This window comes from Salminus brasiliensis, chromosome 4 (genome assembly GCF_030463535.1).
Source record: "Salminus brasiliensis chromosome 4, fSalBra1.hap2, whole genome shotgun sequence".
Classification (NCBI taxonomy): Eukaryota; Metazoa; Chordata; class Actinopteri; order Characiformes; family Bryconidae; genus Salminus; species Salminus brasiliensis.
The window spans coordinates 29,127,126-29,141,075 of NC_132881.1; the positions used below are offsets into that span (position 1 = coordinate 29,127,126).

Sequence of the window (13,950 nt, forward strand, 5' to 3'; positions counted from 1 at the left end):
TCAGTCAAACATTTTTAATAGACAGCAAAATGTATTTCTGACTTTTGCAAAGTGATAATGTATGTCAACCATTAAAACATAGTTCTCATTGAAAACAATAGTGAGTGTCTGTGTGAACACTTTAAAGAAAAAAACAATCAGCAGTGAAGGTGGCATTTGAAAGAAAGAGGCAAAACTACTTTCAGGTAGTTAGCATGTATGCTAGCTAGGTAGCTTAATAGGTAGTTGAGCTGAAGTTTTACAAAGTTATAGATCACATTGCTTTAAAAGCCATTTGAAATGTAGTGTCTCCAACAGTTGGTTTGCAAGCATGTTATTTGAAGCTGTGTTAAACTAGACAGGATTTTAGACTTCTATTTTCAGTACAGTGCAATGCTTAAAGCTAAAAAAGATACTGAATAAAAAAATCTGGACTTAGATTCGCACCCAGAGGTCCGATTCCTGACTCGGACTTGCATGTAGTGTCTCACGTGTCTCCACTCTCTATCTTAACTGAAATTTACATATATTTATCAACTATACACATTTGGACAAATGTAAATAGACCTAGATTACCGTTCTACAAATATACAAATATAGGTGTATAGATGATTGTAATAAAACACAACACAGACATTTAGCACAGTACTCTTGCTATTGCCTAGTTCTGGAGGACAATGTTGATTCTCATTTAAACACGTCCACCATTTCTTTCTTTTTTTTTTTGCATTCAGACAGGCTACTTCAGGTCTCAGTAACACTAGTGATTAGACAGACAGTTCCTGTGGCCAGTAATACTAGTGATTAAGCAGACAGTTGTGTTTGCAGGGTCCTGGGCGTCCCTGACAGGGCCCATCAGGTCAGTCAGCCCCTGCACTGGAAACAAAGTTTGCTAGGGCCGGGGGTCAAACCCAGCTTAAAAAGTCAAGCCTGTCAAAAGCCTCCGTCACATTCCTACCTTACGGCCAACCTCAGCTGATCCCCGGCCATTAATCACAGCGGAGAGCTGCTCTGACCTCAGCCCTCTCTCCCTTTGAAGTGCGCTGTCCTCTGCCGCATGAGGAAATCATTTGCTGCCTGATTCAATGAGCCATCAGCCGAACCAGTGGACCTAATGACATGTGAGAATATTAACCTCCTACCACTGAGAGCTGTGAATCTTGAGAGGCAGTCTATAATTCACCCACTATTTCAACCTTAGCCTCAGCCTTCTACCCAACCCATCCAACCCAGTTCTATCCAACCGAATACCGAGTCAGTCTTACCCTAACCTAGCTGCAGCACTCCACTGCTGCACTACATTAAAGACTGTACATCACGTACGTATCCACTGCATTTACATACATCTGTAGTGCATGGATTTTAGCACCTTAATAGGATCCATATAATGGGAAATGGATTTATATTTTATATTATTATTTTTAGTATTTTATATATATATATATATATATATATATATATATATATATATATATATATATATATATGTGTGTGTTTTTTATGATTAATTATTAATTGTTAATTATTATTATATAAAATAAACATATTCAGGCCCTTTGAAATTGGAAAATTGAAGAGTATTTGCTATTCTACTTGAATGAATCCATTGTAATGTGCACTGGTAAGCCAAAATATTAAGACTGATGGTCATCTGCGTGCCACCAAAAGAGATCAGTCTACGAAACCTTTGAAGGTTCTCTGTGGTATCTGGCACTGAGATGTTGGATCTGCATCAGAAATTAGTTCATCGTACAGGTAAACGGTGTACATGTACCTGGCCATCCAATGTGTTCCTATTGTAGGTAGTTTTGATGGTGGATATAGGTTAGCTTGCATAGCATTATGAAATGCGTTGCGACACTATTGAGCGCAACTACATTTTGAAACCCAGTCTGCGTAGCTTAAAGCTTCTGCGTTCCTGTCTTTGCGTGAAGTATATTTTGGGCCTAAGCCGAAATAGGTTTTGCTGGTTCCTCCCAGATGGGACTAGCTTTGTGGCTCCCACACACACCAATGTGCAGATGCGCCCAACACCCTGTCACTAGTGTTGATTTATCTCTTCTCGAACCTCCTCGGTAGTCACACACCACAGCTGACCAGAAGCATCCTACGTACTGTACTGTTGATATGCTCCCACCGCATTGTCTGGCCAAAATCAATTGTCCCTTGTAAAAGTCACTCAGGTCTTCACACCTGCCTATTTCCCCCGCATTTAACAACCCGACTCCGAGAACCGGCTGTTCAGCTACTGTGTAGGTTCCAGACTTTGACATGCAAAGGGATTGCTATGGGATAATGAATATTAGCCACTTTAAGTATGAAAGCTCTTAATGTTTTAGCTCAGCGGTGTATACTGAGTTCATACAGAAAGGTATTAGAAATCATGTCATGTCCTCAGTAAGAGAATATGCCATTACATTGGAGATGCAAACACCTGCACCTGCAATCCATTATCAAACACAGCATCCACATCATTATCCGTACAAATAGCACAATGTAGGTTTAAAGAAAAACATCAAAGGGACGTACATCCCCATTAAAGCAGCGGGCCCATTGGTCTGCGCGACTACAACACGTGTGAACTGACGTGCGTCCCATTCCCATTTCCCTACATGTGTGATCTGTAAATTGCTGCCACCTGAGGGGATTCTGACACGTTGTGAGTGAGCCTGGTGGAGGGGCTGAGAGATTAAGCCAGATAATGGCTGCCTAATACTGCTGCTCCAAAGATTTATGGCACTGCAGCATCCAAAGCCATCATGTTTTTGAAGATTGAAAACAGAATTGCGGGTGGGTTGAAGGTGGGAGGGCATTAAGGTGTAATTTGTCTTATCTAAGCTCCTTTTTTTTGTTGTCGTTGTACGGTGGACGCAGTGTTTATACTCTGGAATGATTTGACAAAAGGTGTTGGGCTTATGAAGCTGAATGAGATGCTTTTAAAATGCGAGAATATGCTGACTTATTTTCTTGAGTCATGCATTTCAGGTTGTATTTTCACTTACATAAAATCAGCCCTTTTCTTTGCTGGCAAGAGTTTAGCTGTATTTTGTTTTGGGTGGGTCAATGTGTGTGTGTGTGTGTGAGAGAGAGAGATCAGGAAATGATCAGGTGGAGCTTTCTTAGGTCCTCGGCCTGCAGCTCGGTTGGCTCTGCCATCAGCATCTCCTCTTGTCCGCCTTTATATTAAGTTTATTAAAGGCACTCCGATCCCTCTTTTTACGGCTGCACTCTCCTCTCCCATTCATTACGGTTTCTTATCTTGGCAGGCAATCTGAACTGCCAGGCAGCTAGTCCATTATGCACATATGAAGCCCATCACTCCAACTGTATTGGCCAATTCATCAAACATTTATCTTTTGCCCTGTGAACAGTGTGTCAATTTGGCTGTCACTCCTGAGCCTCCGCTGCCTCCTCGGAATAAAAACATTACTTTTTTTTCCACCCCGGAGACAGCTTTGATGTGACATCACCCTTCAAACTTTAAAACAAGGCCTAAGGGCTTATCCCAATCTTCACATTCGTTCAGACAGCGACCCAAAAATATTCCACTCTCTCCTTCTCATTTGGGATAGGACTTGTAATGCTAGTTACAAGACAGAAAGAAATCTCTTTGTCCACGCAGCTATTGTTCCTTCTCTGTCTTTGTCTCCAGGCTCGACCCAGGTCATGGCTTCACATCGAACTAGAACTAGAACAGTGCAGAGCTGGTCAGGTGTATGTGTGTGTGTGTGTGTGTGTGTGTGTGTGTGTTTCCAGGCTGAGCTGTAAGTGTTTGTTGTACAGATATGAGTGGTTTTGGGCTAGAGACACATGGGCGGCTCAGTGGAGCAGTGGATGTGAAGAAGACTGATAATCAAAGGATCAGCACAGCAGCACTGTCGGGGCAGACACACTGGGGACGCAAAGAGCTGCTGAGAGAAAGAGACAGTGAGAGAAAGGCCCTTTAAAACTAGAGCACAAACAAGGGAATTAATGGCCCTAGCTAAAGGGAAATATCAAAGCCAGAGATATCATGAAAAGGAGGCTTTCATTGAATGGGATCAATGTTAAGACATGGGCTTGGAATACAAAGGGAATTTAAGTGTGCTTGAATGACCACTAGATTTCAGATCTGCCCTCTTAATAACCAGCTGTGTGGGAGCAGACTGTTTGCGGTTAGCATTGTTTGCTAACTTACAATGTTAAAGGTTCAGCAGGTGTAGTCCTGTTGTGACAACACCAGTACAATACCTCAGTCGTTTGAGATGAGCAACTGTGACGGCCTCTCTCTCTCTCTCTCTCTCTCTCTCTCTCTCTCTCTCTCTCTCTCTCTCTCTCTCTCTCTCTCTCTCTCTCTCTCTCTCTCTCTCTCTCTCTCTCTCTCTCTGGCTCTGTATCTATCCGCCTGTCTCTCTCTGCTTTAGCCTGGGTGGACATGTGACCTGAGATACCCGCAGACTAATGGCTAGAGTGACTGACATTTCAACCAATAATCACAGAGTGTTTTTTCCCCCCTCTTGTCAGTAGTAGTTTATCAATCAGCGTGTCTGCATTAGTATTTGTCTATCGATCCATCCATCTCTGTCAGGCCATCTCTGTGTCATTGTGCTCTTGTCCTGTTGTTTGGCTTCTTTTGAGGATGGGCTGCATAGTAATTTGTTTTACAGGCTCTGGCTTTAAAAGGAAACTCGAAAGCATTTGCATGTCAGGCGTTTTAAGGGACCAGTAGGCAAACACATTGTTGTAGTGGTAAATGCACCATGACCTTTCTTGCTTGCATATGTAAAAAAAAAAAAAAAAGAGAGATGTATATGCACTCTCTGAGCTTTTTATTAGGAATACCTATAAATGTACTCGTTTATGCAATTATCTAATCAGCTAATCATGTGGATGCAGTGCATTGTATAAGATCATGCAGATACAGGCCTGCAGCTTCAGGTATTGTTTGCATGAGCTCTCAGAATGGGGGGAAACTCTGTGATTTTGAGCATAGCATGATCATATTTCTGTAATTGCTGATCTATTGGGAATTCCACACATAACAGGAGTCTCTGGAGTTTACTGGTGCAATAAAGGAAAAAAACATCCCATGAATAGCATTGGTGGAGTGGTTATCATCTAACATCCTGACTTACCACCACTCATGTCGCCGAATGCAGTCAAATCCTCACAGCAGTGCTTCAAAATCTAGAAGAAAGCCTTCACTGGACAGTAGAGACAGTTACTCCAACAAAAGCTGGATCAGCTCTTTGTTTGTTTGTAATACCCTTAACTTCAGAAGACACAATGAATGAGCAGGTGTCCCAATACTTTTGTCAATATGGTGCAGTACTGCTAAGACCAAAATAACAATAAATATTAATAAAAATCCAAATCAAACAAAAACAATAACTGTGTTATCTCAATGTGGGAAATCAGTGTTGGAAGTGTTTGCAAAGGCCAGACGATTAGCCAGCAAGGGCCAGACGTATTGTTATCAACCCTGATATTAATGTAGTATACCTTGTGCAAGACCTCTAACGCTTTCAGTGTGTGATTTGACAAATCTTATGTTTGTTCTAGAAGCTGTACTCTGTGTCACACTATGGCTCTACGGCTCTATTTACCCGGTTCTGTGCTTTTGCGTGTGCTAATTAAGGCCGAAAGACACAGAGAGAGAGAGAGAGAGAAAGAGAGCCATACTGTAGATGCACGCGTGTTGAGATATTAGCTGTGACAATGAGCTTGATCATAATTATCTTAACAAGACGAGGGCTCATTGGTGTGGCTCATTAAATTTACTCTCTCTTTTACTCTTTCAGCTTCTCCCTCCTCTCTCTCTCTCTCTCTCTCTCTCTCACTTTCTCTCACTCTCACTCTCTCTCTCTCTCTCTCTCGCCTCCAATCAGACACGGCTTTCTGCACTGTGCCATTCTGCCATTGTAGTGGGACTTTGAAGATAGTGGTGAAAACGTGCAAGCAGGTTTGGATTCCCCTTGGGGGAGAGGTGCAAATAAGAAAGGTTCCTACCTGTACGTGTGTGTGTGTGTGTGTGTGCTTGTGCTTGTGCTTGTGCTTACCACATCTCTAGGGAATGCTAAGCCTACTTTTGCCCATTAGCGTTCTGCTAAACAAAGCAAGTGCCGACTCTATTACAGCATTAACTGTGCAGTTTAAAAGTTTTCTTGCCGCACACTTTACAGATGTTATGGATTATGATGGCGTGTAGAAACGACCCCGAAAGCTGAAGTGAAATTTGCTGCGAGTGCTTAGAGGTCTGAGACTATTAGGGCTCAATCCCCCCGTGTTGTTTGCGAATGTGATTCGGTGCTCTCCCTTGGCTCTGAATTTAACTGATTAAATCACAGAGTGCACGCAGCAGTGGTGACATGAAAACAACAATTAATAAGCAGCCCCCCTGTGCCATGCGAGCGCCTCTTAACCAAGCAGCTAATAACATTACGCATGCCGCCAACTAGCCAAGGCAGACAGGTGGAGACGAGCAGGAGCCCAGGACTCATTTACAGAGCAGGGAAATTAGAGTCATTACATTGCACAGATCGAGCGATACACACCCTCACCACACCCACACGAAATGTGGTGATAATACTGGGAGGGATTTCAGCATTTCTCTCCTGTTTCAGGGCCTTTGTGCCTTTTTTAATATCATTTTTCTCTGTGTTTTCTCTTTAGGTGGCCTTTAATGGTGTTTATACCTCACTCTTTGCCCTTCTAGCCATTTTCTCAGCCTCACTATGAAAAGCGCTGCATTAACACAACTCGGCTAGAGAAGGAGACAGACTATTAAAAGCCTGATCGTGGCCACACTGTGGATAGATTTGTCCAAAAGACAGGATTTGCATAAATCAGCTGGCCTTTACTGCCCTTTTTGCTCACATGATCTTCCCCCCTAGATGTCACCTCAGGATTTAAAAGAGGCAGATAAAGCCAGATCCCATATTGTCATCGAACTTGGAAAGAGTAGCATTGTATCTCTCGGTACTGAAGAGGAATGAAGCCCAGTGTCTCGATTGCCATTGAATTGTTCTTTTCTCAGGGCGATCTGACAGAGCTAAATGTCAATTAACTGAAAGTGGACACATTAACATTGTAGGTTGTCAGCCTGTGCCATTTGAGGGATTAGAAACACACACCCTGGCTTTGTGCACCTTCCATGCGGTGAACTTTGGAAGGCCCGACATTACCCTGAGCACAACCCTCCATCATGTTTATGCCAGAGCAGGGTCGAGGCGGTGGTGGGTGGGGGCACACACACACACACAGAAGGAGAGGAGAGAGTCCTTGGGAATTGCGTTTGTGTGTGTACATATGTGTGTGTGTGCATTGTAGGAGATTAGATTAGATTTTTCGAGAAGTGAACAATATCAAACTTTCCCCTCTAAAAGCTGCTGGTCTGCACTGTAAATGGGCTCATCATGGCAGAGTTGTAGAAGTTGCGCTGGTCGTGTTTGTGGCCAGGGTATTATAGCTGTGCTGAGAAAATGATGGATGACAAGTTAAATTTGTGTCGGGGGAGTGAAGGTGAACTGTGACAGAGTTATTTATCTTGGGAATGGAGGGTTAGGGTCAGGCAAAGCTGGGTGCCTGAAGGCACAAGACATTGACAAATTCATCCCGCACACTGCATTTCTGAAGCCCTTTTGTTTTGAATCCTGGCTACTCAAGAGTGACCCTCATCGCTCATACTGCCAGCATGCGAAGGAGGCCGCACCATGCCAGGGGATCTTAGCACCACTAATTCTTGTCATTCACTCTCCTGACAGGCCCAAGCCCAAACTATTCCGGCCCGTGAAAGAGGCTGGCTGAAATATTTATTTCTGCACATAATGGCCGCCCAGATTTAGGGCCATATCATTTTTCCTCTCTCGCCTTATCATTGCAGGTCACTGACAGGCCTGAAAGCATTCAGCCAACTGGAAGAGCTGATTGTGGACAACAATCTTCTCGGAAATGACCTCCGGTTGCCCAGGTTACCGCAGCTTCATACCCTAACACTCAATAAGAACCGAATATCCTTTCAGCCCGCGCCGGCTTTGTGTCTCAGCGCATGCTTTACAGCACGGCGGACGGGGAGGTAGGGCGAGCGAGAACTCTCTCTTGCGTGCTCTCTCTCTCTCTCTCTATCTCCCTCTCGTTGTCTGCTGGCCATTCATTTTAGGATCTTGTCTTTACACACTTCAGCCCTTTAAATGCTCTTTAAATGCTGTTATTGTATTAAATTGAGCCGAGAGAGAGAGAGCGAGAGAGAGAGAGAGGTGGTTTGGTGTGGAGTCCACTTTTCCTCTGACTTTGTGCCACTGTGACCTCTAGTGGAAGAGAGAGTAATAAATGCTCCACTGCAGCTGTGAGAGAGGAGAAACAAGGTCCTGCCTGCAAAGTAAAAAAGAAAAAGGAGGCAGTAAAGCTTTCAGTTATTGAAGCAGTTAGATATAATGATACTGCTATTATTTTCAGAAAAGAAGACACATTTATAACCACTTTGCTTTATAATGTTTTTCTGCAAGAGTTCTATAGGATTGTGTATAAGTAACATTTTATAGAGAGTAATGCTAATGTTTATATTTTCATTTGGTATTGTTGTATGTTTTAAATCACTGAGACATTTAAAATAAGCTGACAGAAAAAGGCTGGAATATTATGGAATACCATAAACTCTGGCCAGGTTTATAGGAGGCATTACAGCAGCAGATTTGATCAGTCAAAAATAATTGCTAAGTTTTTCTGCATGTTGTTTTTCTGCATGTTGTTTTTCTGCGGACGGTTCCCGAGCATGCGATAATGATACAGCCTCACACCCTGTCCCCCCTGTCCCACCATTACACTCCGCTCTCCCCCGGCTGAGTGTCAGCGGCTCAAAACCTGAGTTCTGCTGTGAAGTGGTCTGCACATGCTAATGGGCCAATTATTTACACCCTGTAGTGGCCCGCTGCCATTGAAATTCAAGTGCTGCATTAGTGCAGTTGTATTTTGACACGTTTGGGGCTCCATTTTCCAATGAAGTGAATGTATTAGTGATGAATGCGCTGTGAAGTGGCTGTTTGTTTCCCTGCGTGGAGGCAAGAGGAAAAAGTTTCCATGGCCCGGGGAGTCACTAACCGTTTTTACCACAGGGCATCCATCATTTTGTCAATGTTTTTAATGTTCTGCACCAAGCCACCTAGGAAATGGAGAGAGAAACACGGGACGGGAACAGCCAAACGCGGCGCAGGCCAAATTCTCCGCTTTAAACGCCGCTGCTCTTTCCCCCTCTAACACAATGCCTGTTGAGTGGGTTTAGAGGGCGGTGGTAAAAGCGGCAGCTTTTAGCTGCCGGCTGGCGGACGGGGCCCGAGCGCACTAAGCAGTAAATGCTAATGCTATGACCATGCTGAATTCCTTGACCTCTGCCCTTTGACACCTCACCGACATAGAGGATCTTCTCGAGCATTTGCAGGAAGTGACGCCAGCGCTGGAGTACCTGAGCCTGCTGGGAAATGAGGCCTGCCCCAACCAGCTGGTCAGCCTGGATAAGGACGAGGATGACTACCAAAGATACAGGTCAGAAACACAAACACACATACACATATTTACAGGGGTATGCACAACTTTGTCCTGCTCTGTTCACATGACACATTTAGTTGAATAAGTGAAGCAAATGAATGTGGCATTTTCTGGTAACTACAGCATTATTTACGTTTACATTACTATTTAATATATAGAAAAAATATATAAAATCCATGTACAGTAAACATTTACCTTTTAAATTGAACAAATAAACAGCAAGTGTGCTTAAATGTGTTCTATGTAGTGGATGTGTTATTTATTTTGACTAAACATGTAATTCATTCGTTCAGCACGGTGGTGGTGGTGGTCTAAAGCCAAACAGTACAAACAAATTCTATGGCATTTGGCCACGCAAGACAATACACAAACAAGAAGGGTAAATAAAACAACATTTAAAAAATAAAATTTTAAGCATTAAGAAAATGTTAACATATTTTAATGTCGATTATGCCGATTTTTGTTTATCTTTTATATGAACAATTATACATATGTTAAATTATATATATTACAAAAATGTTTGTGATGGATGGTGGGTTAAACCAACATTCCGGCAGGCCAGATCACTGTGGGCAGGCCTGTGCTAAATGAGAGAACAGCACAGTTCCAAACAAAATGAGGAAAAAAGAAACCCAGAACTCTAAGCATATACCAGCCTAACCAATGTGTATTTAATCCATATAGCCTGTCAAAAACACCTATCGACCATGCATGCATAATGCTCTCTGGAATGCCAGTGTAGTTTAGGAGCAATATAACACAAGGATCTTCTATCAGCTGAGCTGTAAGTGGTCTTGAGAGTTTGAAGAAAGCCTGTCTCAGCTGAGTGAGGTGGGATGGGTGGTCTATTAACTAACACTTGTTCTGCTTCCTGATGTAGAATCATTAACATATCAAGAGCTGAGTGAAAAATACATATTCCATGATCCAGCTGTTCGGTTTGTTTACTGTAGCTATTTATCTGAGTATTTAGTGCATAAATCGTTGTAAATGTGCTGTTCTGACATGCTGTGAACATGAGCCTCTATTGTTTTAACATGTTAGTGGCTCCCAGTCCGGCCCGGTTGAAATTTATATGAAGTGGAGGAGTGTATTGCATGGCGTTTAATTGTAGGTGAAGTGTTAATGCATGTGTGAAGTGACAGATGTTGTTCTTATTGCTGACACGCATTTTGTTAAGCTGCAAAGACTTATTTTTCCTGAGGAATGTGTTGTTTGGCAACTTTCAGTGTTTTTTTTTTCTCCTTTGGATGAATAGCTGTTGTGTAATACCATAAATCACCAGCTCAGGCTGCTCCGTTAGGCTATAAGCCCATTTCTCTTAAGGGTACCCGACCTCACCTTTCCCCCCCCCCTCCCCCCCTGCTTTGTTGAGTTGCAAAATCGATTTCATGTGTGAATTGTGATAACCACAAATGAGTGTTTGCTATCTTTTCTTACAAGATGAAACGATGCATTCATTATCAAGCCCGGGCCTATGGGAGTGCAATGCCACGCTATGTTACCACCATTTGTCAGGTTTTCAACATGAAACCCTGTCAGCTGGAGAGAGTAAGAGAGAGAGAGAGAGAGAGAGAGAGAGAGAGAGAGAGCGGCGGGGAAAAATGCATTCTTTTGTCTATCTTAGCACTAAGTGCATTTTTCCTGACACTGTGTTCAGTATGAATCATTTACCATACAGATGAACCTAAAAGGCGCCACTCACTTGCAATGCCTCCCATGCTTCACTTAGTGCTGGGGAAGGCCATTCTCCCAGTGACTGACAGCGACGGCGGATTTGTGATGTAATATTCATAATGTGTCACAAAGTAATACATCAGTTTGAGCATGATGCAGATTTCATGTCTGACAAGGTTAGGCAGTGCTCAGGTCATGGCGGGACTGGCCTTGGGCTACACACATTTCCAAGTGTGCCCTGAGAAAGGAACAAACACAAAAGAGAAGAAACCCAGCCCATAGTAGAGTAGCAGGGTGAAATACAGTGCACCCTGTTCAGATTTTTCAATTAGTCTAATGAAACGAGCGGCTGTGAGTACACACGGCTGTATTCCACGGCAGCCGCTCAGCTCATTCGTCATTGTTTACTGCAGGGGCTTGAGGTGTTTCTGATTTTTGGATTTTTTTGCAGCGGCCACGATGGTGGCAGCCGCAGTGGCATTGACAGCCGTTTGCAGTAAAGGCTGAGTACAGCAGCACTCCGGCCTCATTATGCGTAGCCTCTTTGCATTGCCGATGTTTATCTAGACTTTAAATCTGTGTGTGTTTTTGAAGATCAAAAGTTGCAGGGCAGTTTGGCCTGGGGTGCTTTAAACCGTTGCCGAAGCCCAGCACCAGCCATCTGTTTGAACACCACAGACCATTTCTGAGTAATCAGGAAACACCTGCATATGTCCCATAAGCAGCGGCTGTCATTACGTTTGTTTGGGAATGAATAATGGTGAATAAAACTTACTGCGACTGCGGAGCTCCTTAGTAACTAATGAAGAATTCATGGTAAGCTGTTTCCACTTGTGTGCAATAAAACAATGTTAAATTCTCACCAAAAAAAACAGGAAGTGCAGCAACGGCTACCACCGCCCCCGTCACGTATATACATCTTTACACTTGGTTTCATGGTGCCTTTGATATACTTGAGCAATATTTGTAGCTATACAGAGTTTTGATCCAAGCTTATCTTAATAGGATCAATCTGAAATTCTATTCTCTGTGATCCATCACTAGTGAACATGTAGCACAGGTTTGCTATCTTCCTTCATCATTGTCATCATCATCAATTTGTCACTGGCTTGTGCATGAGAGCTCAGTTGGGGATCTGTCGCTGCCCATATACACATCTGTTCACACCCTCCACTTACTCTCTCCCTCTCTCTCTCTCCCTCTCTCTCTCCCTCTCTCTCCCTCTCTGAAGCTTAATCTTGACATGCTGCTTCCTCCATTCCAGTCAGCCTGTGAAAGAATCTGTTGTCATCTCCGTATTCGTGCTATTATCTCATGTCATTTTCTCCCTCTGAATGAAAGATAGAGAGTGCGTGAAAGCTTAAAAAGACATCTGTGATGTCCCAGAAATGACAGCTTGGCAGATGAGGTCTATGTATTTTATTTTTCCAATCTATTTATATGTTGTCCTTATTTTTATCCACTTTGAAGGTGATTATCTATGTACAAATAGCACTGCTATTAAGCTAACACTAAGTAAGCAAGTTTACACAGTTAATTCCGTTGGCATGTCAAATGGGCATCAGCGTCTCTCACACATATACAGCTGATGTTGTTTTTTTCAGGGCTTTTCTATAAGTGTGTGAGTGGTATGGTTTCTATCTAAGGTCCTCCTGAAGTTAATGCTGAACACTGCCCAGTTAGCCAAGTGACTAGAATGTGGACCCATGAAATCATGTCTAATACCATCTGCTTATGTTCCTGTTGCAGGTACTTTGTGTTGCATAAGCTGAAGAATCTGAAATTTCTGGACAGCAGGAAAGTGACTCAGAGAGAGCAGCTGGAGGCCGAGGCCCGTGGAGCGTTCATGAAGGTGGTCAAGCCCAAGGGCGAGCAGGTCTGCCTCTGCCGATTTCAGTTGTCATTACAGTTAGAACACTTTGCTGCGTATCATGTTATGGCAAATGTAAGCAGACATACAAGTTTTGATAGATCTTTCACAATCTGCTACTGTTTGATTTCTGCACAGATTAGGATCACAATCTCCACTACACTCTTTAAAACAAATGTGCTACAAATGGTTCTTTGAGCGATTAGCCTTAGAAGAACCTCTTTTGGTTCCATAAACAACCTGATGTCAACGTTCTTTATTAATAGAAAGGTTCTTCACATTTACACGTCCCTATTACACACATGGTTCTTTATGGAGTGTATGTGCTTTTAAAAGACTTTGGAAAATCATTATTCAGGCAAAACCTGCTCTTCATACCAAGTACGATGGTTAATCAATATTGCAAAAGAAGCCAATATTTTATTTGAAACGTCTGCATACATTTCCGCTTACTCAGAACTGTTCAGAAGGGCTTCTCAAAGTAGTGTTTACAATAAATAAGGTAGGATTTGAACCCACAGACCTCTAGAACCCCAGATGATAACTTCAGGTTTGCGTCAGCATGTAATTCAGAAGATGATTAAGTGCCTTTACTCTATGTAACTGCCCCAGTAAGTGTTTTACACTTACATTTACATTTGTAAGCCCCCTCTGTGCCTGTCTGTGTGGATGAGTGTAAGAATTAGAGCACGCTGGGCACTATAATCTAATTCACACCCCTCCCTGGTCCACCTTATTGTTTGTCCGCGTTTAATTGTCAGAGCGCTTTACGCAGCTGCTTGCGCGCGGCCCTTTGAAGACGGGCCCTACCCGTCCCACTCGCCTCGTTCAGGGGAGGGTCTCTTTAAGGAGAGCAGGCTGACCTCATTCCGTATGCATGAGCCCAGATCAAAGTGGACAGCGGC

General features: G+C 43.1%; 1 protein-coding gene across 1 annotated transcript in view; it reads left to right on the forward strand.

The window, feature by feature from the left end:
* lrmda (leucine rich melanocyte differentiation associated) overlaps positions 1-13,950 on the forward strand; it is a 283,091-nt gene that overhangs the window by 176,680 nt on the left and 92,461 nt on the right. The window contains exons 3-5 of the mRNA XM_072676901.1: positions 7,841-7,967; positions 9,356-9,495; positions 12,925-13,051. Coding sequence (XP_072533002.1) covers positions 7,841-7,967; positions 9,356-9,495; positions 12,925-13,051 — 394 coding nt within the window. The remainder of the gene's footprint in view (positions 1-7,840; positions 7,968-9,355; positions 9,496-12,924; positions 13,052-13,950) is intronic.